At 41.3% G+C, this 26,916-nt stretch overlaps 1 protein-coding gene across 1 annotated transcript in view; it reads right to left on the bottom strand.

Moving 5' to 3' along the window:
* The window catches only part of TTN (titin), a 273,017-nt gene that overhangs the window by 24,480 nt on the left and 221,621 nt on the right, over window positions 1–26,916 (bottom strand). The window contains exons 276-288 of the mRNA XM_011944051.1: window positions 9,745–26,850; window positions 8,782–9,078; window positions 8,089–8,676; window positions 7,694–7,996; window positions 7,290–7,586; window positions 5,329–5,616; window positions 4,917–5,216; window positions 4,378–4,680; window positions 3,966–4,271; window positions 2,093–3,859; window positions 1,435–1,728; window positions 453–740; window positions 37–336 (exon numbers count right to left, since the gene is read on the bottom strand). Of these exons, the coding sequence (XP_011799441.1) occupies window positions 37–336; window positions 453–740; window positions 1,435–1,728; window positions 2,093–3,859; window positions 3,966–4,271; window positions 4,378–4,680; window positions 4,917–5,216; window positions 5,329–5,616; window positions 7,290–7,586; window positions 7,694–7,996; window positions 8,089–8,676; window positions 8,782–9,078; window positions 9,745–26,850 (22,437 nt within the window). The remainder of the gene's footprint in view (window positions 1–36; window positions 337–452; window positions 741–1,434; window positions 1,729–2,092; window positions 3,860–3,965; window positions 4,272–4,377; window positions 4,681–4,916; window positions 5,217–5,328; window positions 5,617–7,289; window positions 7,587–7,693; window positions 7,997–8,088; window positions 8,677–8,781; window positions 9,079–9,744; window positions 26,851–26,916) is intronic.

The following is a 26,916-nucleotide window of genomic DNA, read 5'->3' on the forward strand; positions in this document are numbered from 1 at the left end:
TTGACATAGTACCACTTAGCAAAAATGCAAACTTACTGTATTGTATTTGAGCAACCACTGGATCAGAATCAAGTGGCCTGCCAACACCAAACTTGTTAACTGCAGAAACACGGAATTGGTATTCATTGCCGTTTATTAGTTTAATGGCAGTGTAACTTTGGGCTTCACATTTATCCTCAATTAGTGCCCAAGCAAGTCTGCTGGTTTCCCGTTTTTCAATGATGTAGTGGGTTATGGGAGCACAACCGTCATTGAGTGGAGCATCCCACCACAGAGTCATCTTCTCCCCAGTAATATTGGTGAATCTTATTGGCCCAACTACTTTTCCTGGTGTATCTGTAAGAAAAAGTTTCTAGAGTTAGTTTCTTTTTCCTTGTCCATTAAAACACAACTAGGCATGTCTCTAATCCAAGTTCATAAATTGTAACATTAAGAAGCTATTTTAAAAGTACCTTGTACTTTCACTTTAATTTCTGCTTTTGCAGAACCAGATGCATTTTTGGCTTCCACTGTATATATACCACGATGGTCCCGAGTAGCATCTCTAACAAATAGGCTGGTGGATCCAAGGACATCGGTTATTTCCATATTCATCCTCTTTTCGATTTCCACTCCGTCTTTGAACCAAGTTACTCGAGGCACTGGTCTTCCTTGTACCAAAGCTTTAATTCTAAGGCTCTCTCCAGACTTAATAATGAGACCATCGAAGTACTCAGGGCCAAACTCTACTATTGGTGGAACTATAAAAGAAAGAGAAATACTATGTATTAGTTTGGCTTAATAAAAACAAAATAAATATATATTTTTCAGTAGTGCCATATCACAAGGCCTGGAAGAGTAATGACTTGTACTGTGCTACCAAAGGCTATTTTGAAAGTAGGATTGATAATTGAGAATTTGGACTATGGGGTTAGATATTTGCCTATTATTATTCCCTTTGCAATGCCTGTCATATTTTTAATTTTGCATTGCTGTTTGTAAAAAGAAAAGTGAAACATTTACAGATCATTTACTTCCTAATACTGCTGCACAAACAAGTTCTTTTAAGAGGCCATTAGCTGCATTCAAACAAGGGGATGATTGTATTGTTGGATGTATGTTGTCTTTTAATAACTTCAGCAAAGATGGACAGTTATCCTCGAGAACCTTTTTTCTTTATTTACTGTAAGTGGCAAAAATTACAAAGCTAAAAACTCATTCCAACTTTCTGCATGCTCTTTACGTGGGAATGGAGTGAAATAACAGACATGGTAAAAATAATTGATGCCAATTACTTTTTTCTCTTTTCATCTGAAAGGTAGAAAGACATAATTCATTCACTTAGCAACCTTGGGTAATTTGTTTCTGTTCCCATTTTACAGGCCAGAGGCCAAATGTGTTTTTTAAAAATGTGAATGCGCTTAGTCTCATTGGAAATAAGTTGTAAATGCTTACCATTTTCATCTCTTGTCATAATAATGCCAGAAGACTGTGAGGGCGGGCTTATAGTTCCAACAGCATTTCTTGCAATTATTCTGAACTCATAGCGATCCCCAGGACTGAGTCCTGTAACTGTGTACTGACATTCACTGACGTCAGTAAAGTTGCATCTCACCCAGCGTTCATTTCCTTGCCGTTTCTCAATGCTATAGGCCACAATCTTACTGCCTCCATCACGCAATGGTGGGTTCCATTTAAGTGTGATGGTTTCCCGGGTGACATCAATGTAGTCAGGAGTGCCAGGTGGGTCTAAAATATTATAAGGAAGGTAAATGCATCATTACATTTGTAATCAGGTCTTAATCATCCATGGAGGAAAAATAAAATTATTCAATAATTTTAATAAATAAAATTTTTATAATAAATAATTTATTCAATCTCCCAAACTCATTTTGGTCATTAATTTCAACTTTCCATTTCACAGTCTTTAAAATAACTTCAAATTAGTTTATTAGACTGATTTAAAATCATTCCTCTTGCTTTACATCACCAGTTCTCTAGTGACAAGAAGATATGTAAGAAGGTGATACAGAGAAGAAAAGCATTCTTTGATATATTTGTTTCTAATATGTTCAATTGCTAAACTAAATGTATTTGAATAATAATCACTTACCTACTGGAGAAACAGCTAAGGTAAATTTGCTTGGGTCACTAGGTGAGCTTAGGCCAGCAGAATTTTCAGCATATACACGGAATTGGTAATCCAGACCTTCCACCAGTCCAGTAGCTCTATATTCTCTTCCAGAGATTGGTGATGTATTAACTTTTTGCCAGAGGATGCTATTTCTTTCTTTCTTTTCAACGTGGAATCCAGTAACTTCTGAACCACCATCATAAACTGGAGCATCCCAAGTTAGTGACATGCCATCAGAAGTCACATTGTATATAACTGGCTTTCCTGGGGGACCAGGAATCCTGAACTGGTGTTTTGCCACAATAATGTTTGAGACAAGTGGTTGGCTGACTCCATATCTGTTTTCTGCCCTCACTCTAAACTGGTATTCAGCGTCTTTGACTAGATTAGGAACTTTGAAAGTCGTCCTGGCAACACTTGAACACACCATCTTCCAATTCGTTTGTGAAGTTTCCCGCTTCTCGATGCTGTAACAAGTAATTTCTCCTCCTCCATCATCTTCAGGTACATCCCATGACAGGATGACACTATCAGCCTTGATTTCATCAAATCGAATGGGTCCTTTGGGCTTTGATGGTGGGCCAAGGGTGATGACTGTAATGGGGACTGCATTTCTACACACTGCATTATCAAGAATAACAGTGTATTTTCCTCCATGCTCCTTCTTGGCATTCTTAATACTCAGAGTAATTTTGTTTTCGGTTTTACTGAAACGAACAAATTCACTTTCTTTCAGTGGCAAGCCATCTTTCAGCCAACTGATGGATGGTTTGGGCTTTCCTTTATAAGGTAATTCAAGGTGCACATTGTGCCCAATTCTCACAGTGACTTGTGCCCCAGGGATATCTGACAGGTCAACTTCAGGCGTAATAATAAGTTCTTTCACTGTAATTGGCCCAATAGTGACAGGATCACTCAGTCCTTTCTCATTTTTGGCAAACACTCTGAACTCCAGGACTGACTGCTCCTTAAGTTGGCTAACCTCAATTTCACATGTCTTACTTATGCCAGCGTGGGACCATGTCTGTTCACCTTTACCTTTCCTTTCTACAACATATTCTGTGATGACGCTACCACCATCAAAGTCAGGTTTGGTCCAGCTAAGGATGACAGATGTCTTTGTTGAGTCTTTCATTGAGAGATCACGTATAGGAGCTGGTACTTCAGCAGCCTTCACTGGCTCCGTAGTTTCACAGGGTTCCCCAATTCCAATTTCATTTTCTGCAAGAACTCTGAAGAAGAATGGAGTCTTCTCTGACAACTCTGTTAGCTTGAAGGATGTGCTAGAACATTTGTGTGACACGACAGACCATGTTCTCTTGGTGGCATCTCTCTTTTCAATTATGTAATTAATTATTGGAGATCCTCCATCGATGAGAGGCGGATCCCAGAGCAAAGTGACTGTGCCTCGAGAAACATGTTTAACCTGTAGTTTCTGGCAGGCAGCTGGTGTGTCAAGCACTTTAACACTCACAGTTGAAGACTTAGGTTCACCAACTCCGTTTTCTATTGTGAGAATATATTTTCCTGTATCATTGCGAGTAACTTGAGGAATGGTGAGTAATGAAGATGAGTCAGTGTTTTCAATGCTGTATCTGGCATCACTGCCAAGATTCTTCTCATCTTTTCTCCATGTGACAGTAGGTGGAGGTCTACCTTTAAAGGGAATCAACACTTGTACATCTTCACCAGCTTTGGCAATAACAGAAGTTCTGAGAGCCACATCCAGGTCAATCTCTGGTGCCTCTGTAGGCATAAAATGGATATATACAGTGAATTTTAAAAGTAAAAAACAAGTGATTTCCTGGAAGTATGCTTATAAAAAAACATAATCACACCAGTAGGTACATACCAAGTATATCTTTAGCTTGTACAGGTTCAGTCATTTCTATAGGTTCTCCTTGTCCAGCACAGTTTACAGCAGATACCCGGAAGTAGTAATTGACTCCAGGTTTCAGGTTGGATACCACATATTCTGTAGTTCTGACCTCTCCTTTGGTAGAGACAACAGTCCATTCCTCTTCCTCTCCTTGTCTCATCTCAACAACATACCCAGTAACAGCACTGCCCCCATCATAGACAGGCTTACTCCAGCCAAGGGTAATGGATGACTTGGTTGAATCTGCAATTCTTATCTTAGCAGGTGGACCTGGAGGATCTGGAATGGCCATTCACAATAAAATAATTACACAATCATGTATAATTTAGTCACACAGGCGAATTTAGAAGACACAGGTGAAGATGCTGCAGGTACGAGCACTTACCAATAGGATCAGCAGCTTTGTAGAATTCAGATGGTTCAGAAAATGGACCTTGTCCAGCAGCGTTTACAGCACAAACTCTGTATTGATAGTCACTGTTTTCTGTGAGTCCTGTTACTTTTTGTCTGGTGTCACGGATAGTCTCTTTTAGTACTTTAAACCATCCTAGACTCTTCTTATCTCGTTTTTCAAGGAAATAGCCACTTATATCACTACCACCATCTGCAATTGGCCTGCTCCATACAACAGTCATCGAATTCTTGGTAATCTTTGTCACTTCTGGTATGCCTGGTGGCCCAGGTGTGACTATTTAGAAAGGAAAGGAAAACAAGGTACAAGAATCAACATTACTGATAAATTGTACCTTTGATGTTCACATTCTTTCCAAGAATATTAATTTTATTTTTTATATTTTTCACCTTGTGAAAAGGATGTTAATGAGACAGGTGTTATACAAAAGAAAATTAAAGCATATGCAGAGGTTAGCACAGTTTGTTTTTAAATTTTTCACATTTCAGTTTTCTAATGAAATCATGTCTCACCAAATGCATTCTTGGCTACAACGGAATCAGATTCCAGTGGCTCGCCAATTCCATATTTGTTGACGGCTCGGACCCGGAAGATATATTCATTTCCTTTGATAATTTTGGTGGTTGTAATGATGCACTCTTCCAAATGTTCAGACACCATAGACCACACAACGCGGCTTGTCTCACGCTTTTCCACAATGTAGTGAGTGATTTTTGCACCACCATCATCAGCTGGAGGCCGCCAGAGAATGGTGATCTTTTCAGCAGTTACAGTCTTAAATTCAATTGGTCCACCAGGTGGGCCTGGTTTGTCTATCAATGAAAGGACAAAACACAATGTTAGTACTGTTTAAAAGCCTACTTACTCAAAATTACTAAGCTTTAGGCAAATGTAATATGACAGTGGTCTGTATTCAGCGCCTACCAAGGATCTGTACTCTGATGGTGGCTGAGGCTGAGCCCATGGCATTCCTTAGTTTTAATTCATAGCATCCACTATTAAGGCGATCGGCATCTTTGATGAGTATAGATGCGAGGTCCGTGGTATTTTCGACACAAACCAGTGCATTGGTTTGTAATTCTTTATCATCTTTATACCACTCAATTGTAGGCGCAGGTTTCCCAGAAATGCCAGCTCTGAGCCTCACAGATGTACCTGCTCTGTATTTGACAACTTCTGTATATTCTAGAGGCAAATCAATTACAGGACCACCTGCAAGAAAAACAGATGAGAAATATTTAAAATATTATAAGGATGGAAAAAAATAGTTGCACCAACCTTAAAGTAAGGTCATTGGCTGTTATTAAATTATACACACACCCCGTCATTATAATTCTATGCAATTATTATTTAAAAGTTAAAAATTTATAGGCCACTCTTCTATCTCAGATGGGGTAGAAAGACTGTGAGTTGTGCAGGGATTTAAGCACCTTTTACATGTGTTTTAAAGTCCATTAGTTGCTTTATTCTAGTGATGAAATGGGATATGGTAGTGAGAACATCATGGAAGAAGCTGTTAAACATTTTCTTTCACTTTAGCTTTTTTTTCCTTTTCTTCTAAGCACTTCCTATTCTTTTTCTTTTTCCTTCCCAGTTCACTGATATCCAAGTGTGGATGATTCATGTCAGACCCCTAAAGTCTGAATTCTCTACCCACAGAACTACATAATCACTGGACAGATTTTCTGCCATGTTGTTTGGAATTATCAAGAAAGAGAACTAAATTTGACTTGCTTCATACTCTCATAAACACTGATGCAGTATCCACAAAGCCTGATTCATAAATAAAGAATAGCCCTGAGATTCTCAGCATGAAGATGGGAGTGGATACTTTTGCCCAGACACTATAGTGGCTCAATTTTCTCTTAGCAATTGGAGATCTTTTAGGAAAAGTGTCATAGGATACCTGACTCTCATGACATTTTAATTTTCAGAACATTGTTGAGTTGAATGTGCCACTTGTTTTCCAGAATGGTGAAGAATATGCATTTTGGACTAACCATGATAGAGAGGGCTCTGAAGTCTGTCTGTTTGAATTCCCACTCCATCCCTAACAGGGAAGTTACAGAAGCACTCTCAGCCTCGTTTTCCCTTCTATAAGATGGCTAATATGAGGGCTATGAGAACTAAGGGAAAGAATTCATGAAAATTAATAAATGTTAGCTGCTGCTAATACTATCATCATCAAAGTCTGTGTTTAGGCCAGGTGTGGTGGCTCACACCTGTAATCCCAACACTTTGGGAGGCCGAGGTGGGTGGAGTACCTTAAGTCAGGAGGTTGAGACCAGCCTGGCCAACATGGTGAAACTCCGTCCCTATTAAAAATACAAAAAATTAGCTGGGTGTGGTGGGGCATGCCTGTAATCCCAGCTACTCAGGTGGCTGAGGCACGAGAATCATTTTAGCCCAGGAGGTGGAGGTTGCAGTGAGCCAAGACCGTACCACTGCACTCCAGCCTGGGCGACAGAGTGAGACTCTGTCTCAAAAACAAAAACAAACAAACAAAAAAACAAAAACGAAGTCTCTGTTTAGTCTGTGGCTTATTTAAGAGCAATATTCTGTAGGAACTCAACCATGGTTTAATTATTGACTCTGATAATTTAAAATAGAATGAAAGCACCAACTCATACAATCAAACAATCATAAAAGGTTGAAGTTGGAAAGGCCCATAGATATCCTGAGGTCTAAATCTCTCACTTTACAGTCAAGAGGGCTGGAAAGGTATTTAAGGAATTTTCCTCAGACTCCCAGCTAGTTCATAAGTTCTTCCAAAAACCTCATTAAGGCACAGAATAAAAGTTATTCTATAGATCAGAACCAGGAAAAGGTATGGAGAAATACTGAGTTAAACAGCTATTGTGATTCAAAGTGCTAAGCATGCTTACCATAAGAATCGATGCAAGTAATGGGCCCTACAACCTCAGATGGATTGCTAATGGAACCAACAGCATTCCTAGCAAAGACACGGAATTCATACTGGGAATTCTGAGTCAAGCCAGAGATGGTGAATTGAGTTTCAGTAACATTGGTGAAGCTGGCCTTGGTCCATCTGCCATCTGGAAGGTCACGTCTTTCAACAATGTAGCCTGTAATCTTGCTACCTCCATCAAAAGCTGGTTGTTGCCACGAAAGGCTGACAGAGTTCTTTGAAATATCAGTGATACGAACATTTCTTGGGGGTTCTGTGGTAATAAGAGAAGCAGATTAGCGGCACTTATAATATCTGGCTTCGCAGAAGTAAGGTTTGCATTTTTGTATGAGAACTTCCCTTCCCGTGACAAATACATACCACAAGCATCAATTGCCAAGACTGGTTCAGAGGGATGGCTGGGTTTTCCAACTCCAGCAGCATTTTCTGCATACACCCTGAATTCATAAATAAGTCCAGCACTGATTGTTGTGACTTTGAAGTGAGTTGTGCGGATGACCAGTTTGTTGGCTTTTTGCCATAAAATACTGTTTCTGTCTTTCATTTCCAGGTGATAGCCTATGACTGCACTGCCTCCATTTGACACTGGTTCATGCCAGCCCACAGTGATGCTTTCTCGAGTAACATTAGTGACCCATGGTGTAGATGGTGGTCCAGGCGTTGCTACAAAAGAGAGAAGTCCTATAGATTAGTACAGACAATAACACATTTATGGTCAAAGAAAACCTGGATCTTTGAAAAGTTGGACAACTTACTGTATGGTAGTTTGACAGTCACACAAGCTGAATCTATGTGATCACTGATGCCAAAGCGGTTTTCTGCCTTGATGCGGAATTGGTATTCTTCTCCTGTGGTCAGTTTCATGACTTTCATCATGGTTCTTGCAACTGTTGCAGACACTTCAGTCCATACTGCAGTACTTGTTTCTCTTTTAAGTAGAATGTAGTTGGTAACTTGACTTCCACCGTCATACTTAGGTGGCTCCCACTTGAGAGTCACACTTTCTTCAGTTATATCACTAATAACGACAGGGCCAGTTGGAGGACCAGGCCTGTCCAGCACAACAATGTTAATGAAAGCTTTGGTTGTACCACTGGAGTTGGCAGCAGTGATCTCATATCTCCCAGCATCAGCTGTAACACTTTCTTTGAGATTGATGGTCAGGTTCTCAGCAGTAATTTCGGTATTAAATCTCATGGTTGCCTTCAGGGGGACACCATCTCTTGATAAGGTGACTTTGGGAAGTGGTTTTCCAGAAATTGGAATGTCAACTTTAAGGTTTGAACCAGCTCTAACATATACGGTGTGACTTGGGAAATTCTTCATATCAACTTCAGGTGGTTCTGAAAAATGAGTATAGAAAGTGAAAGTGAAAAAGGGTTTCTGAAAATTAACATAAATCAATGCAAATAATTTCAAATTTTGCTTCTACACAAAATTAGACATACCTAGTTGCTCCTTAATAAGAACAGGAAGCAGAAGCTCTCTCGGGTCACTCAGGCCAGCTTGATTTTCAGCAAACACCCGGAAAAAGTATTCAGAATTCTCCCTCAGACCAGAAACAACGTGATGGGTTGACTTTGCCACTGCACATTTAACCCAGTTTTTCTGTCCTTTTTCTAGTGCTTCAACGACATAGTGTACAATTCTGCTTCCGCCATCATGTTCAGGCTTCAGCCAGGTCAGGGAAACACTGTCTTTGGATGTACTTGTTACTCCAAGTTTTTCAGGTGGGCTTGGTTTTTCTAAAAAACAACGCATCAAAAGAAAGTGAATAATTATTACAACTTTTTAAATGTGCATTCTTCGTGTATCATCAAAAGAAAGCTTTTAAACGAAGGCCATATTTTTACTTTGATTTTAGTCTTCCTTCCTTTTTACATGACCCATTTTGCTCTAGGCTCCCACAAGCTATGTCATTACATGCTATAGCATTCAAATCCAAATTAAGGGTAAAATGACCAGATTAAGTGATAACATTTACTCCAAATTCATCATGGGTATAAAAAAGAGGAACAAGATAAACAATCTTTTAAAAAACTTTATGATACAATTTCTGTACACACACACATGCACATACACACATATGATTATGTGTCAAACACACTATATATATGTAAAATCTGTGTATATATAAGCATGTATACCTACATATACATACAGTTAGATTCAATAATACTTAAATTCAACATAAATTGTCCAATTTTAGCTATGTAAATTTCTGTTTTTTTAATCAACAAAAGACTTTCTTCACTAGAGATTCCATTTTGTGCCATAGTATGAATAGTCTGGGGTGTGTAGGGTGTGAACCCAAAAGCATTTAAGATGAAATAATGACTAATTAGAATGATTCACACTATTCTAGCAAAATTAATGTGGATATGTAGAATCTCCTTATTCTTAAAACATACCTGTTATTTTTACTCCTTCCTTTGTTTCAGCTGGCATACCAACACCAAACTCATTTTCTCCAGAGACTCTGAAGTAGTAGATAGCTCCTTCTTGTAAATTGGTAACTTTGTAGGAGAGGCGGTTACAGTTGTTGGTCACAGAGACCCATGCTTTCTTGCTGGCCTCACGTTTTTCTATGTGGTAATTCTTCACTGGTGCTCCACCATCGTTTTCAGGAACATCCCAGGATAACACTGCAGACTCTTTGGTTACATCTTGCACAGCAATGTTGGTTGGAGGACCTGGGGAATCTAAAACTTTGACAACTAAGGTCAGTGAAGCAGCACTCAAAACATTCTGAATTGTTACTGTGTACTTTCCAGAGTCATTTCTGTTGGCATTTTCAATGGTCAGTGAGGTACGAGAGTCTGTGGTATCAATATAAGCTCTAGTGCGGAGGTCAGTGTCTGGCTTACTCCACAAGACATTGGGTACTGGTCTTCCTCGGAAAGGCACAGTCATGGTAAATGAGGCACCAGCCTTGACAATCAAAGTCTTCCTCATTTCACTGTCAATATCAAATACGGGTTCTTCTTCTCTTTCCTTTGCTATCTGAGGGTCGGAGCTATCACTGGGGTCACTAGCACCAACCTTATTGACAGATTTTACTCTGAAAACATATTCAGCTCCTGTTGTTAGTCCACTTATTGTATATTCTGTCCCTCGTAAGCTCTGAATGGCAGTTTTCCAGTCAGTGTCATCAGATTTTTTGTATTCAACAGTATATCCAGTTATTGGGGCCCCACCATCAAACAGTGGCTTAAGCCAGGCAATAGTTATAGTTGTCTTGCCTGAGTCCACAATTTTGGGTTTAGATGGAGGAGATGGTAGGAATACTGGATCTTCTGCCCGAATTAAGGGAGAGGTTTCACTTGGAAGACTTAGGCCAGCAGCATTTTCTGCATAAACACGATATTCATATTCACATCCTTCCCGAAGTCCTGTTGATTTCACTCTCAGATCATAAACTGGTTTTTTGTTTACACGCACCCATCTTAGGCTATTTTTCTCTCGTCTTTCAATTATATATCCAGATATTTCACTACCTCCATCACTCTCAGGTCTTGACCAGCAAAGCGTCATAGATTCTTTCGTCACAGAAGTAATTTCCAAAGATGTGGGTGGACTTGGAACTGTAAATGGATCTAGTGCCTTTACAGCTACACTCTCTAGGGGCTCACCAACACCGTATTTATTAACACCAGTTACTCTAAATATATATTCATTGCCTTTGAGTAACTTGGTTACTTTACAGGATGTTGTCCGTAACTCTCCTTCACATATTGTCCATGCAAGGTGGCTTGTTTCACGTTTTTCTACGATGTAATAGTCGATATCTGCACCACCATCTTCTTGGGGGCGTCCCCAGGAAAGAGAGCATTTCTCAGCAGTGAGGCCATTTATTTCAAGTGGTCCTGCTGGTGGACCAGGCTTATCAAGTACCTTGCAATTAATGGCCACAGACCGAGTGCCGGCAACATTCTTCAGTGTTAGTACATATTGCCCAGTGTCTCGTCTTACACAGTCTTTCACTGTTAACAAAGTATGATTGTCTGTTGAGATGATTTCTGTTCTTGCTCTTTCTTCAATTTCTACACCATCCTTGGCCCAGGAAATTACTGGCAGAGGTCGCCCTGCAATGTCTGCATTTATCTTAAGGACTTCTCCAGCTTTGACAACAATAACGTCTCGGAACTTGACATCCATCATAATTCTTGGAGCCTCAACATCATCTTTAACTGTAATAGGCCCAGTGGATTCAGATGGTTCACTAACTGAGTCAGCAGCATTCTTTGCAAAAACCCGGAATTCATAACGCTGATCTTCAGTAAGTTCAGTTACTTCAAAGTGTGTTTCCTGTATATTAGTATAATTGCACTTCAGCCACCGGCCATCTGGTAGTTCTCTGCGTTCAACAATGTATCCTGTGATCTTAGCTCCACCATCATAATGTGGTTTAGACCATTTAAGTGACACTGATTTTCTTGTGATATTTGTGACTTCAGGTTGTCCAGGAGGATCACAAGGATCTCTTGCAGGGACTGGTTCACAAGATTTACTGCATTTACCGATTCCAGCAATATTCTCAGCATATACACGATACTCATACATTAGTCCTTCATCAAGGCCGGAGACTTTCATTTGAGTATCAGCAATGAGGATTTTATTTGCTTTTGACCAAAGAATACTGCTTCTTTCTTTATACTCAAGATGATAGCCAATTACTCGACTTCCTCCGTCATTAACTGGCACTTGCCAGGTTACAAGCATGGTAGATTTTGTGGCATGCACAACTTTAGGAGTACCAGGAGGACCTGGGGGACTGAATGGATACTCTGCAACAACAGCTGAAGATTCACTGTAGGAGCTCTTTCCATAGCGGTTTTCTGCACAAACACGGAACTGATACTCACTTCCTGTGGTCAGGCGAACTATTTTAATGGATGTTCTTGCAACTGCTTGTGAAACTATGTGCCATGTTGTAGAGGTGGTTTCTCTCTTTTCAACGATGTAATTGCTAATTTGGCAGCCCCCATCATATTCTGGAGGATTCCAAGAAATGGTTATGTTGTCACAACTAACTTCATCAATACGTATAGGACCTGGAGGTCCCGGTCTGTCAAGGACAATTATAGTAAGAGGAACTGTTATGGATCCAGCACTGTTTGAAACACATAATTCATAAGTTCCAACATCTTCCCTTGAAGCTTCCTTAATAGATAGTGATGTTACAGTCTTTGAAGAAGAAACATTGACTCTAGTTGTCTCTTTAAGAGTCTGACCATCTTTTTTCCAGTTCACAGTAGCTTGAGGTCTTCCTTTGAATGGCACATCAATCTTAAGTTGTTCTCTAGCCTTTACATTGAAAGTATGGAAAGGAAGCTCAACTGAAGGCTTTATTTCAATATCCCTTGCAATTACTGGCACTCCAAGTTGTCTTGGATCACTTCTTCCCTTTTCATTAACTGCAGCTACCCTGAAGACATACTCTTCTCCTGCAGTTAAGCCAGATATAGTTGCTTCTAGAGTCTTAACTTGTGTGCAGGTGCTCCACTTTTCACTCCCTTTAGTCTGCATTTCAACCACATAACCAATAATTTTGCTGCCACCATCACTTTCTGGTTTCTCCCACTTAATTGTAGCTGTATTACGGGTCACATCAACAAGAATTACTCTTCCAGGTGGGAGGGGTGGTTCAGACACTTTAACGGGTTCCGTTGTTTCAGCTGGCAAACCAATCCCATATTCATTGGAAGCCAAGACTCGGAAGTAGTAAGAACATCCTTCTTGTAGATTTTCAATTCTGAAAGTAGTTTTAGTGCAATTGTTTGTAACAGTAGCATAGGCTTTTCTTGTAGTTTCTCGTTTTTCGACAATGTAGTTTGTAATCTTAGCTCCACCATCAATAAGTGGCGGTTCCCAGGACAACGCCACTGAGTCTTTCTTCACTTCTCTTACAGTCAAATTCACAGGGGCACTTGGTGAGTCAAGAACTCTGACGTTAACAAAAGCTGTTTTGGAGCCACTATTATTTTCTAATGTCAGATTATACCGACCACTGTCAAATCTGGTAACATTATCAATCACCAACATTGTAAATGAGCTGGTCACCTCGATCTGAGCCCTGTCAGTGAGAATGCCTTCTGCCTTTTCCCATTTAACTTCGGGTTCTGGTCGACCTTTGATAGTGACAAATAAGCGTAAAGTAGCACTTGCACGCAGAACAACCACCTTTCTGAGATCAGCGTCGAGTTCTATTTCTGGTGGCTCTATCCTCTCCTGAGCAACCACTGAACCAGGTAGAGTTGCAGGTTCACCTACACCTTCAGAATTGATGGCACAAATACGGAAGTTATATTCAGTATTTTCTTTAAGCTTGGTCACTGTGAACTGCTTTCCTTGTAATCCTGTTGGTGGAGTGCAGGTTGTCCATTCATCCGCAGCAGCTTCTTTGACCTCTACAACATAGCCTTTAACAGGTGCACCACCATCATAAATTGGCTTACTCCATGCCAGGGAGACAGAAGATCTGGAAGTGTCCGTCACTTTTGGATTGCTTGGTGGACCTGGTGGATACAAGGCATCACATGCACGGTAGAAAACAGATGGCTCACTAGGTTCTCCTACACCAGCTGCATTTTCAGCAGCAACTCTGAATTCATAGGAATGGCCTTCAGTAAGGCCAGTTACCCTGAGCCGGAGATCCGTTAATGTTTTCTTGTTGCACTTGGTCCATCTAACGCCTTCCTTATCTCGTTTTTCAAGAATGTAGCCCTCAATTTCAGCACCTCCATTGTCTACGGGGCGTGCCCATGTTACTACCATAGAATCTTTAGTGATTGCTGAGACTTCAGGTGTTGAAGGAGGACCTGGTGGCTTATAAGGATTACAGGCTGTAACAGGCCCAGATTCCAAGGGCTCTCCAATTCCGTATTTATTTACAGCCATGACACGGAAAATGTATTCATTACCAGGAAGAAGTTTAGTAACTTTGTAGTTAAGGGCCTGTACCTCAGTTGAAACCTGGGTCCAAGAGAGTCGGCTTGTCTCCCTCTTTTCAATGATGTAATGTGAAATATTAGCACCACCATCTTGCAAAGGTGGGTTCCATGCCAGGTAACATTTTTCTGCAGTAACTCCAGTAACTTTCAGAGGCCCTTCAGGAGGCCCTGGCCTGTCAAGTACCTTTACAGTGATGGGTATAGACTTTGTACCACCAACATTGCTGAGTTTCAGAATATATTGTCCTCCATCAGTCCGTATACAGTCTTTGACAACAAGAGTTGTTTTCTGAATAGTAGATTTAATTTCCATTCTAGCAGCTGTTTCTTCAAGTTCTTTTCCATCTTTTGACCAAACAACATCAGGTATAGGTTTGCCACGGATGTCGGCTTCAAGAACAAAAGTCTCTCCTGCATGAACAACGATGACATCTTTATATTTTGGATCCAGAGAGGCATTTGGTGCATCAATTTCATCTCTTGCAGTAATGGCACCACTACTTTCAGATGGTTCACTAAAGTTTCCAGCTGCATTTCTTGCAATTACTCTAAATTCATATCTTTGGTCTTCTACAAGTCCACTCACTGTAAATTCAGTTTCTAATACGTTGGTAAAGCTGGCTTTCATCCAGCGGCCATCAGGTAGATCTTTCTTTTCTACCAGGTAACCTGTTATTTTGCTACCACCATCATAGGCAGGTTTCTTCCACTTCAGTGTGACATTGTTTCTTGTAATAACAATGGCTTCAGGGCGACCAGGTGGGTCACATGGATCACGAGCAATAAAGCATTCCGACACTTTGCTAGGCTTGCCAATGCCAACAATATTTTCAGCAGAAACTCTGAACTCATACTCAAGGCCCTCATCAAGCCCAGTTGTTTTGAATTTGGTGTCCTGAATGGGGGTCTTATTTAACTTGACCCATAAAATACTGTTCTTTTCTTTCTGTTCAAGATGGTAGCCAGTAATTTTGGTGCCTCCATCATGAACTGGCTCATGCCATTGCACAAGCATTTGATCTTTTGAGATTGATGTCGCAAAAGGAGTTCCAGGTGGTCCAGGTTCTTTAAATGGATACTGTACAATAACTGGCTTAGAATCCAGTGGGGCACTTTTTCCATACCTGTTTTCAGCAAAAATTCTAAACTGGTACTCCGTGCCTGTTTTTAGTTTGGTTATTTTAATTGTTGTTCTTGCAACTGTTGCTGATACCATGTGCCAAGTGGTGGTGGTTGTATCTCGCTTCTCTACAATGTAGTTGCTTATTTGGCAGCCACCAGTATAGGCTGGAGGTTCCCAAGATATGACTACAAAGTCTGCACTAACTTCATCAAACCGAACTGGGCCAACTGGAGGTCCAGGCTTTTCTAAAACGATAACACTGAGATTTTCTGTTGCTGTGCCTGCACTATTTGTTGCTGTTACGGTGTATTTTCCAAAGTCATCTTTGTTACCTTCTTTAATGTGCAAAACAGTTGAGGTAGCTGTTTCTTCAACGTTTACTCTTGTTGTCTGTTTAAGAGGCTCACCATCTTTGACCCAAGAAACGTTAGGTCTTGGTCGGCCTATAACTGGAATTTCTATTTTAAGATCTTCTCCAGCTTGGATACTATATGTGTTAAATGGTAACTTTAAACTAGGCTGTATAGTCAAGTCCTTGGCTATGACAGGAACACCCAGCACTCTTGGATCGCTTTTTCCCTTCTCATTATAAGCCTTGACACGGAACTGATATTCTTGTCCAGAACTCAAACCAGTAACAACTGCATTACAGACTTTGGATTCGGCCACAATGCTCCATTTTTCAGTTCCTTTGGGCTGCATTTCAACAACATACCCCAGGATTCTGCTACCACCATCATGTTCAGGTTTCTCCCACATAAGTGATGCACTGGTCTGGGACACATCAGTGAGTGTAACCTTTCCTGGTGGGGAAGGAGGTTCAGCAGCTTTCACGGCATCAACAGTTTCCACTGGAACACCAACTCCAAATTCATTTTCAGCCATGACTCTGAAGTAATAAATGGCTCCTTCTGTAAGATTTTCCACTTTAAAACTTGTTTTGCTACATTTACTACTCACATTAGCATATGCTTTTCTGGTTGACTCACGTTTGTCAATCACATAGTTCTTGACCTTTGCACCTCCATCAATGATGGGTGGCTCCCATACCAGGAGGACAGAATCTTTTCTCACTTCTTTGACTGCCAAATTCTGTGGTGGTCCTGGAGTGTCAAGAACTTTCACAGTTACAAAAGCAGACTTTGATCCACTGCTGTTTTCCAACTTAAGAATGTATTTTCCAGCATCATTTCTATCACAGTTATCTATTGATAGTTGGGTATAGTTTACTCCCTTTTCAATTTGGACCTTATCTGTGAATTCACCTTCCTCTCGAGACCAAGTGATCTCAGGCGTTGGACGACCTTTGAATGGAATGTGAATTCTGGCAGATCCACCAGCTCTTACAACAATTCCTTTTCTTAATTCAGAGTCAAGGTCAAGTTCAGGTGCTTCAAGTTTATCTTCTGGTTTCACAGTACCAGGAACTGATGTAGCCTCACCTAAACCAACTTTGTTGAGGGCACAGACTCGTATTTTATACTCTTGGTGTTCAGTGAGTTTTGAAATTTCAAATCGAGTGACTCTCAGGCCAGTCTGTGGAGTAACTATTTGCCATTCTTCTTCATCTGCTTTACAGATTTCTACTACGTATCCCAGGATCTCACTGCCACCATCATAGATGGGTTTACCCCAGGCAAGTGTGATTGAATTTTTGGTGGTGTCTACAATGTGTGCATTGGTGGGTGGGCCAGGTTTGAACACAGGATCACAGGCTTTATAATAAACTGTAGCTGGACTTGGTTCCCCAACTCCAGCAGCATTTTCTGCAGAGACCCTGAATTCATACTCATGATCTTCTGTTAATCCTGTCACTCTTAGACGCAAATCTGTAATGCGGCGTTTATTACATTTTATCCATCGAATGCCACTTCTGTCTCTTTTCTCTACAATGTAACCAATAATCTCACTTCCACCATCACTATCTGGACGGTTCCAACAGACGGTCATGGAGTCTTTGGCAATATTTGTGACTTCCAAGCTTTTTGGTGGTCCAGGAAGCACAAATGGATTTTTCATTAGTACTGGTGCAGATTCCAAAGGCTCTCCAACACCATATTTGTTGACAGCCATTATACGGAAAATATATTCATTACCTTCTAAGAGTTTGGTAACTTTCAGAGAATTGGTTACAACTTCTGAAGCAACAACAGTCCAGGCAAGTCGACTGGTTTCTCGCTTTTCAACAACATAGTGAGAAATGTCACTGCCACCATCTTGAAGTGGTGGAGACCATGTTAAAGAGCATTTTTCAGAAGTGACTCCAGTAACCTGGACTGGCCCTTCTGGAGGTCCTGGTCTATCCAATACTTTTACATTTACTGGGAATGACTTAGAACCTGCAACATTGGAAGCTCTTAAAATATACTGCCCACCATCAATTCTAATTGCATCTTTTACAATAAGTAAAGCCTTGAAATCTGTGTTCTTTATTTCACATCTAGCAGATTCTTCAATTTCCTTATCTCCTCTTAACCACTCAATGGTAGGTAGGGGCTTTCCATGGACATCAGCCTCAAGTCTGAATGTTTCTCCAGCATTTACCACAATTGTGTCTCTGAATTTTGGATCCATTGAAATTCTTGGGAGTTCAACCTCATCCTTGGCAGTTATTGGTCCAGTACTGTCAGAGGGTTTACTTATTGCACCAGCGGCATTCTTTGCAATGACTCTGAATTCATATCTTTGATCTTCAGTAAGACCTGACACAGTAAATTGAGTTTCAATGACATTTGTAAAGCTGGCTTTCATCCAACGACCATCAGGCAAATCACGTTTCTCTACAATGTAGCCTGTAATCATACTTCCACCATCATATACAGGTTTGGTCCACTGTAAAGTGATTTCATTTCTTTTAACCATTATTGGTTCTGGGGTTCCTGGTGGGTCACAGGGATCTCTGGCTACATAGCATTCAGAATTCTTGCTTGCTTTGCCTACACCAACAATATTTTCTGCATACACTCTGAATTCATATTCAATGCCTTCTTCAAGATTCTGTGCTTTGAATTGGGTGTCATGAATAATAGTTTTGTTGACCTTTGTCCACAAAATACTATTTCTTTCTTTTCTCTCCAGGTGGTAACCTATGACTGGGCTTCCACCATTGTTGACTGGTTCATGCCACTGTATTACCATGGAGTCTTTGGAAATGGCTGTGGCAAATGGTGTACCTGGAGGGCCTGGTTCTTTGTAGGGATATTGAGCTACAATTGGATCAGATTCTAAGGCAAAACTTTGTCCATATCTGTTTTCAGCAAATATTCTAAATTGGTATTCTGTACCAGTTTTCAGTTTGGTCACTTTGAGTGTAGTTCTAGCAACAGTAGCAGAAACAACATCCCATATTGTGGTGGTTGTATCTCTTTTCTGAACAATGTAATTGGTGATTTGGCAGCCCCCTGTATATAATGGAGGGTTCCAAGATAATGTAATACTTTCAGCACTGACATCATCAAATTTAACAGGTCCTTTTGGAGGATCAGGTTTATCTAGAGTTACAATTTCGATGGATGCTGTCTTCTGACCAACAATATTGGCAACCATGATTCCATATTGTCCACCATCATCCTTATGAGTTTCTTTAATACTGAGTGTGGTGAGATCCAGTGAATCAGTAACATTGATTCTTGTGGTCTGCTTCAGTGGGAGACCATCTTTAGTCCAGGTAATTGTCGGCTTAGGACGTCCAGAAATTGGCACTTCTATTTTCAAATCTTGGCCAACCTGTACACTGTAACTACTGAATGCAGGTTTTACATCTGGCTCAATTACCAGATCTTTGGCAACTATTGGAACTGCAAGGGACCGAGGGTCACTTCTCCCCTTTTCATTTACAGCAACAACTCTAAAAAGATATTCTTCCCCTTGAGTTAGGTTGGAAATTACTGCCTCAAGAGACTTTACTCGAGCACACTCTGACCATTTCTCACTGTGTTTAGCTTGCATTTCCACAATATACTGAATGATTTTACTGCCACCATCATGTTCAGGTTTTGTCCAACTCAGAGAGACACTGTTTCTGGTGACATCATCCACAGTTATTTTTCCAGGAGGTTGTGGGACTTCTGCAACCTTAATTGGATCAGCAGTCTGGGCAGGAAGGCCAATACCATACTCATTCTCAGCTGTGACTCTGAAGTAATAACTGCAACCTTCTTGGAGCTCATCGATTTTCCAAGAATTCTTATGGCAATTAGTTACAACAGCAGCATATGATTTTCTTGTGGCTTCACGTTTCTCAACAATGTAATTTTTTATTTTGGATCCCCCATCCAACAAAGGAGGTTCCCATGTAATTGATACTGAGTCTTTGGTGATTTCTGTGACTTTCAGGTTAACAGGTGGACTTGGCGTGTCCAGAACTCTCACAGTAACAAAGGCAGACTTTGTTCCACTGCTGTTTTCTAATGTAAGTGTATATTTTCCACTATCATATCGGTTGACATTGTCAAGAACAAGAGAGGTGAAACTGCTAGTGACATCAATTATAGCTGCATCTCGAATTTCACCATCCATCTTTCCCCATTTAACTTCTGGTGTAGGACGACCTTTTATAGGAACAAATAACCTTAAGGAGCCACCTGCCCTTATATTTATGATTTTCCTTAGTTCTAGGTCAAGATCAATGTCTGGTGCTTCCAATTTTTCTTCAACTATAATAGGTCCAGGGACATCAGCATGTTCTCCAACTCCAGCTTTATTAATAGCACAGATACGGAAGTTGTATTCATGCTTTTCCAACAGCTTTTCTACTTCTATGTTTGTTTTATTAATTCCTGTTGGTGGAGTGCACATTGTCCATTCACCAACACTCACATCACATTTTTCAACAATGTATCCTTGAATTTCACAGCCACCATCATATATTGGTTTGCTCCAAGATAGGAATACTGAAGATCTGGTAATATCTATGACTTTGGGGTTGTTTGGAGGTCCTGGTTTATAAATAGGATCACAAGCCTTTTGGTAAGCAGAAGGAGGGCTTGGTTCACTAAGTCCAGCAGCATTCTCAGCAGAAACTCTGAACTCATAATTGTGATTTTCTAAGAGTCCAGTTACTCTCAGGCGCAACTCTCCAATCAGACGCTTATGGCATCTTGTCCATCTAATGCCTTCTTTATCCCGTTTCTCAAGAACATATCCAAGAATTTCACTGCCACCATCAGATGCTGGTCTTTCCCATACAACAATCATTGAGTCCTTGGTCACTGTTGTGACTTCTGGAGCTTTTGGTGCATCTGGTACTACAAATGGATTCTTGGCAATTACTGGCTCAGATTCAAGAGGTTCACCAACACCATATTTGTTTACCGCCATTATACGGAAAGCATATTCATTGCCTTCAAGAAGCTTAGTAACCTTGCAGCTGAGAGTCTGCACATTGGCATCAACCACAGTCCAAACTAAGCGGCTGGTTTCTCTCCTTTCCACAATATAATTTATGATATCACTCCCACCATCCTGAAGTGGAGGTTTCCAAGCTAGTGTGCATTTTTCTGCTGTAACTCCTGAGATAACAACAGGTCCTTCAGGTGGCCCTGGTCTATCAAGAACCTTGACATTCACAGTAACTGATCTCTCTCCTGCAACATTTTTGGCCTTCAGTATGTAATTTCCACTGTCGACACGTACTGCATCTTTTACACTGAGATTGGTGGCAAAGTCAGTGCTCTTTATTTCTAATCGAGCTGTGTTTGAAAGCTCCTGATCACCTTTTATCCACTGAATGGTTGGTATTGGTTTGCCATAAATATCTGCATCAATCTTGAATGATTCACCAGCGTGAACCACGATTGTGTCTTTGTATTTTGGATCCATACTTATTCGTGGTGGATCTACCTCATCTCTAGCTGTTATTGCTCCTGTGCTTTCTGAAGGCTCACTAAACACTCCTGCGGCATTTCGGGCTATAACCCGGAACTCGTATCTGTGATCTTCAACTAGGCCAGTTACTTCAAAATGAGTGTCAATAATATTTGTAAAACTGGCTTTCATCCAACGGCCCTCAGGTAATTCTTTCTTCTCAACAATATAACCAGTGATCTTGCTTCCACCATCGTAGGTGGGTTTCTTCCACTGAAGAGTCACAGAATTCCTTGTGACAATGATTGCCTCTGGCCGTCCTGGTGGATCACATGGGTCACGAGCCACATAACATTCTGATACTTTACTTGGCTTGCCAATGCCCACGATGTTCTCTGCGGAGACTCTAAATTCATATTCAACACCCTCTTCAAGGCCAGTTGTCTTAAACTTGGTTTGAGGAATAGGTGTTTTATTCAACTTAACCCAAAGGATACTATTTCTTTCCTTGCGTTCTAGATGATAGCCAATGACTCTGCTTCCTCCATCACTGACTGGCTCATTCCATTGTACTTCCATGCTGTCCCTGGAGGACAGTGTGACAAGTGGAGTGCCAGGAGGACCAGGAACTTTAAATGGATATTGGGCTACAATAGGCTCTGAATTGAGGTAGGTACTCTTTCCGTATCTGTTTTCAGCTGCAATTCTAAACTGATATTCACATCCAGTCTTCAGTCTGCAAGCCTTTATTGTTGTCCTTGCAACTGTAGCTGATACAATTTGCCAGGTGGTTGTGGAAGTGTCCCGTTTCTCAACAATATAATTATTGATAGAACTTCCACCATCATACTTGGGTGGGCCCCAGGAAAGAGTAATACTGTCAGCTGTCACTTCATCCATTTTAACTGGTCCAGTTGGAGGCCCTGGTTTGTCAAGAACAATAACATTAAGGGTTTCAGTAGCTTCACCAGCTGAGTTAGTCAGTTTAACCACATAATGGCCAACATCTTCTCGGCAGGCATCCTTTATTGTCAGTAGTGAATTATTTTCTGTGCTCTCTGCATTTACTCTAGTTGTCTGCTTCAGTGGTACATCATCTTTATGCCAGATTACAGCTGGGGTAGGGCGGCCAATGAATGGAACATCAACTTTTAGGTCTTCACCTGCCAGTACAGTGAAAGTATTGAACAGGAGTTTGAAGGCTGGTGGAATGACAAGATCTTTGGCGATCACTGGCACACTCAGTTGTCTAGGATCACTGATGCCCTTTTCATTCTGAGCTGAAACACGGAAAGAGTATTCTTCACCCTGAATTAATCCAGTGATAGTGGCTTCAGTGACCTTGACTGTGGCACATGTGGCCCATTTGTCACTGCCTTTGCTCTGCATCTCCACAATGTAGCCTAGAATTCGGCTGCCTCCATCATGCTCTGGCTTCTCCCAAGAGAGTGACACACTATTTCTTGTGACATCCATCAAAGTTATTTTTCCTGGAGGAAGAGGTCGTTCTGATGCTTTCACAGATTCCGCGGTTTCAGCAGGCAGCCCAATGCCATATTCATTTTCTGCGAGAACCCTGAAATAGTAGCTACAGCCTTCTTGAAGCTGGTCTACCTTCCAGGAAGTCTTGTGGCAGTTTGTTGCAACAGTTGAATATGCTTTTCTTGTTGATTCTCGCTTTTCAACAATATAGTTCTTGATTTTTGAACCTCCATCAAGGAGAGGTGGGTCCCATGTCAGTGTGACAGATGTCTTAGTGACCTCCTTTACCTTCAGATCCTGTGGAGGGCCTGGTGTATCAAGAACTCTAACGTTGACAAATGCAGACTTGCTGCCTGAACTATTTTCTACAGTTAGTATGTATTTGCCACTGTCAAATCTGTTTACATTTCCAACAATAAGCAGTGTGTAAGAGCTTGTGGATTCAATGCTAGCTTTATCTAAAGATTCTCCATGTTCCCGGGCCCACTTCACCTCAGGTGCAGGCCTTCCTTTGATTGGAACAAAAAGTCTCAGGGTGCAGCAGGCCCTTATAGTAACAACTTTGCGCAGGTCAGCATCCAGTTCAATTTCTGGAGGCAGCATTCTGTCTTCAGCCTTCGGAGTTCCAGGAACAAGGGCAGGTTCCCCAAGTCCTTCGGAATTCATGGCATAGATGCGAATCTTATATTCCTGATTCTCTGTGAGGCCAGTGATAGTATAAGAAGTTGCCTTGAGTCCTGCTGGTGGAGTGACAATCTGCCATTCATCTTCCTCTGGCAGGGCAATCTCAACCATATACCCAGTGATTTCTGAACCACCATCATAGATAGGTTTATTCCAAGTGATTGAAATGGATGATCTGCTTGTATCTAGAACACGTGGGTTACCTGGTGGTCCAGGTTTAAACACAGTGTCACAAGCCTTGTAAAATGGACTGGTAGGACTTGGTGCACTAATTCCAGCAGCATTTTCAGCCATAATCCTGAACTCATATTCATGTCCTTCTGTCAGTCCAGACACTTTATATCTTAAGTCAGTAAGAGTTTTTTTGTTGCATTTAATCCAGCGTTGTCCAGCTTTATCACGCCGTTCCACAATGTAATTGATGATTTCACTTCCACCATCAGAATCAGGATGTCCCCAGCAGACAACCATCGAGTCTTTAGTAATAGCTGTCACTTCAGGGTTTTTGGGCGGATCAGGGGGTCCATAAGGATTCACTGCAAGCACAGGCTCTGATTCCAGTGGCTCTCCCACTCCATATTTATTTACAGCCATGACACGGAATATGTATTCATTGCCTTTCAAGAGTTTAGTGACCTTTAGCTTTGTTACTTGGACTTCTGAGGCTACATTTGTCCATGCCAATCTGCTGGTTTCACGTTTCTGTACTATGTAATGATCAATTTTGGCACCTCCATCATCCAGTGGAGGCAACCATGATAGTACACACTTTTCTGATGTCACTTCAGTTACAGCCAAAGGTCCTTCAGGTGGGCCTGGTCTGTCAAGAACTTTGACATTGAAAATGTGTTTAGCAAAGCCACCAGGATTAGTTGCTGTAAGGGTATAGGCACCACTATCCCTTCTTGTTGAATCTTTGTTTACCAGATGAGTAGAGAAATCTGCAATTTTTATTTCTAACTTTGCTGTGCCTTCCAGCTCTTTTCCATCTTTGGTCCATTCCATTGTTGGAGGTGGGCGGCCTGAAACATCAGCTTCCAGTCTGAATGCTTCACCTGCTTTTAATATAACTGTGTCCTTAAATTTAACATCCACCTTTATCTTTGGTGCTTCAATGTCATCCCTGCAAGTGATAGCATCAGATGGCTCAGATGGTGGACTGATGGCACCTGCAGCATTTTTGGCAATCACACGGAATTCATATGCAGCATCTTCTGTTAGGCCACTGACTGTAAATTCATTCTCCAAAATGTTGCTGAAGTTGGCCTTCAGCCACCGTCCATTAGGAAGGTCTCTCTTTTCAACAATATAACTGGTAATTTTAAAGCCCCCAGTATATTCAGGCTTAGCCCATTTAAGTGTCACTGTGTTTCTTGTAATATTTAGAGGTATTGGTTTTCCAGGTGGGTCGATGGGATCCAGAGCCAACATAGGCTCCGATGGCTTGCTTGGCTTGCTTTTGCCTGCCATGTTTTCTGCAATCACCCGGAATTCATAAGCAATACCATCTGTAAGTCCACTTGATTTGAAAATGTTGCCTGGTACCAAAGCTTTGCTCACAGTCTGCCAGAGAATACCATTTCGTTCTTTTCTTTCAACGTGATATCCTAAAATGGGGCTTCCACCATCAGAAAGTGGCTCATGCCAGCTAATGGTCATTGAATCCTTGGTAACTGCAGTTACCTGAGGGGTACCAGGAGGTCCAGGAACCTTAAATGGATAGTTGGCAACTATACATGCTGATGTGATGCCTGGTCCAACTCCATATCTATTCTGAGCTTTTACACGGAACTGATACTCTAATCCAGTAGTAAGGCGGGTGGCTTTATAGGTAGTACGTATAACGGTGGTTGCTAATTCAACCCAGGTAGTACTGTCAGTCTGCCGCATTTCCACTACATAGTTGCTTATTGGTACACCACCATCGTTCTCAGGGGGATCCCACGAGAAGGTTACAAAATCAGATGAAACTTCATCAAATTTGATTGGTCCAGTAGGTGGCCCTGGGATATCATGGACTTGAATGGTGATGACATCACCAACCTCTCCTACAATGTTCCTTGCTGTTAATGGATAGGGCCCACTATCACTTCTGACACACTCATTGATATTTAAAATGGTTGAAGTTGCTGTGGTTTCAAAATTAACTCTCTGTGTCTGTTTAAGAATTTGGTCTCCTTTTTTCCATGTCACTGTGGGCCTTGGTCGACCGAGCACTGGAATTTCAACTTTGATGTTGTCACCAGCTCTGGCAATGACCAGTTTCTGATAGATGCCACGGAGATCCAGCTCTGGAAGCATTGTCTGCTCCTTGACAATGACGGGTCTGCTTTCTCTAGGGGCACTTCTCCCCGCGCTGTTCACTGCCATCACTTGGAAGGTGTATTCCTCTCCTTCAGTTAGATTCCTCACAACACATTCTAGCCCTTTCACGGTTGTGATGTGGGTCCACTGGTCAGAGCCTTTTCTCTGGGCTTCAATCACATAGCCAGTGATCTTGCTGCCACCATCGTGTTTAGGCTTAGGCCATGCCAGGCTGACAGTGCTCTTAGTTATGTCCATGATGTTAAGGCTGTCTGGTGGAGATGGTGCTTCAGAGGCTTTTACAGGCTCTGTAGTTTCTGTTGGCTCACCAATTCCATATTCATTCTCTGCCATCACTCTGAAGAAGTATTCACACCCTTCAGACAAGCCGGTAACTTTGTATGTGCATTTATGGCACTTAGTGGTGACTGTGGAATAAGATTTCCGTGTTGCTTCACGTTTCTCTACAATGTAATTTGTTATACGTGAGCCTCCATCTATCAGAGGGAGGTCCCAGTGCAGGGTGACACTGTCCTTTGTGATGTCTGTAGGCCGCAGGTTGAGGACTGGGCCTGGCGTATCCAAGACTCTGACATTCACAAAGCCACTTTTCTTCCCAGCCGGGTTTTCAATGGTCATGATAAATTTACCGGTATCATATCTGTTACATTCTGGGATAATCAGAAGAGTAAATGATTCTGTATTTTCAATGTTGGCTCGGTTTTTCAGGTTGATATTATCTTTGGTCCATGTCACTTCAGGAGCAGGACGACCTTTAATCGGCACAAATATTCTAATACTGAGTCCTGCTCTAACAACAAGTGTTCTTCGAAGCTCGGCATCTAGTTCAAAATCAGGAGCCATTTCCCGTTCTACAATTTCAACATCTGGAATCACTGCTGGCTCCCCAACACCTGCATCGTTGATGGCACTGATTCTAAAGTTGTATTTTTCTTTAGTCTGAAGATCAGGAACAACGAACTGAGTGATTCTGAGGGTAGTTCCTGTGGTATCTTTTATCCAGGCCTCGTCTCCTACTTTTTGATGCTCCACAACATAGCCGGTGATTTCAAGTCCACCATCATAATGAGGCTTGCCCCATGCCAAAGAAGCAGATTTCTTGGTAGTATCAGTGACATGTGGATTTGAAGGTGGTCCTGGAGGATCTGAAAAAGAAACAAAGACACAAAAGTATATATTCAGACTTTGGCTTTTAGATAATTTAGATAAAA

Source organism: Colobus angolensis, unplaced genomic scaffold, assembly GCF_000951035.1.
Source record: "Colobus angolensis palliatus isolate OR3802 unplaced genomic scaffold, Cang.pa_1.0 Scaffold224, whole genome shotgun sequence".
Classification (NCBI taxonomy): domain Eukaryota; kingdom Metazoa; phylum Chordata; class Mammalia; order Primates; family Cercopithecidae; genus Colobus; species Colobus angolensis.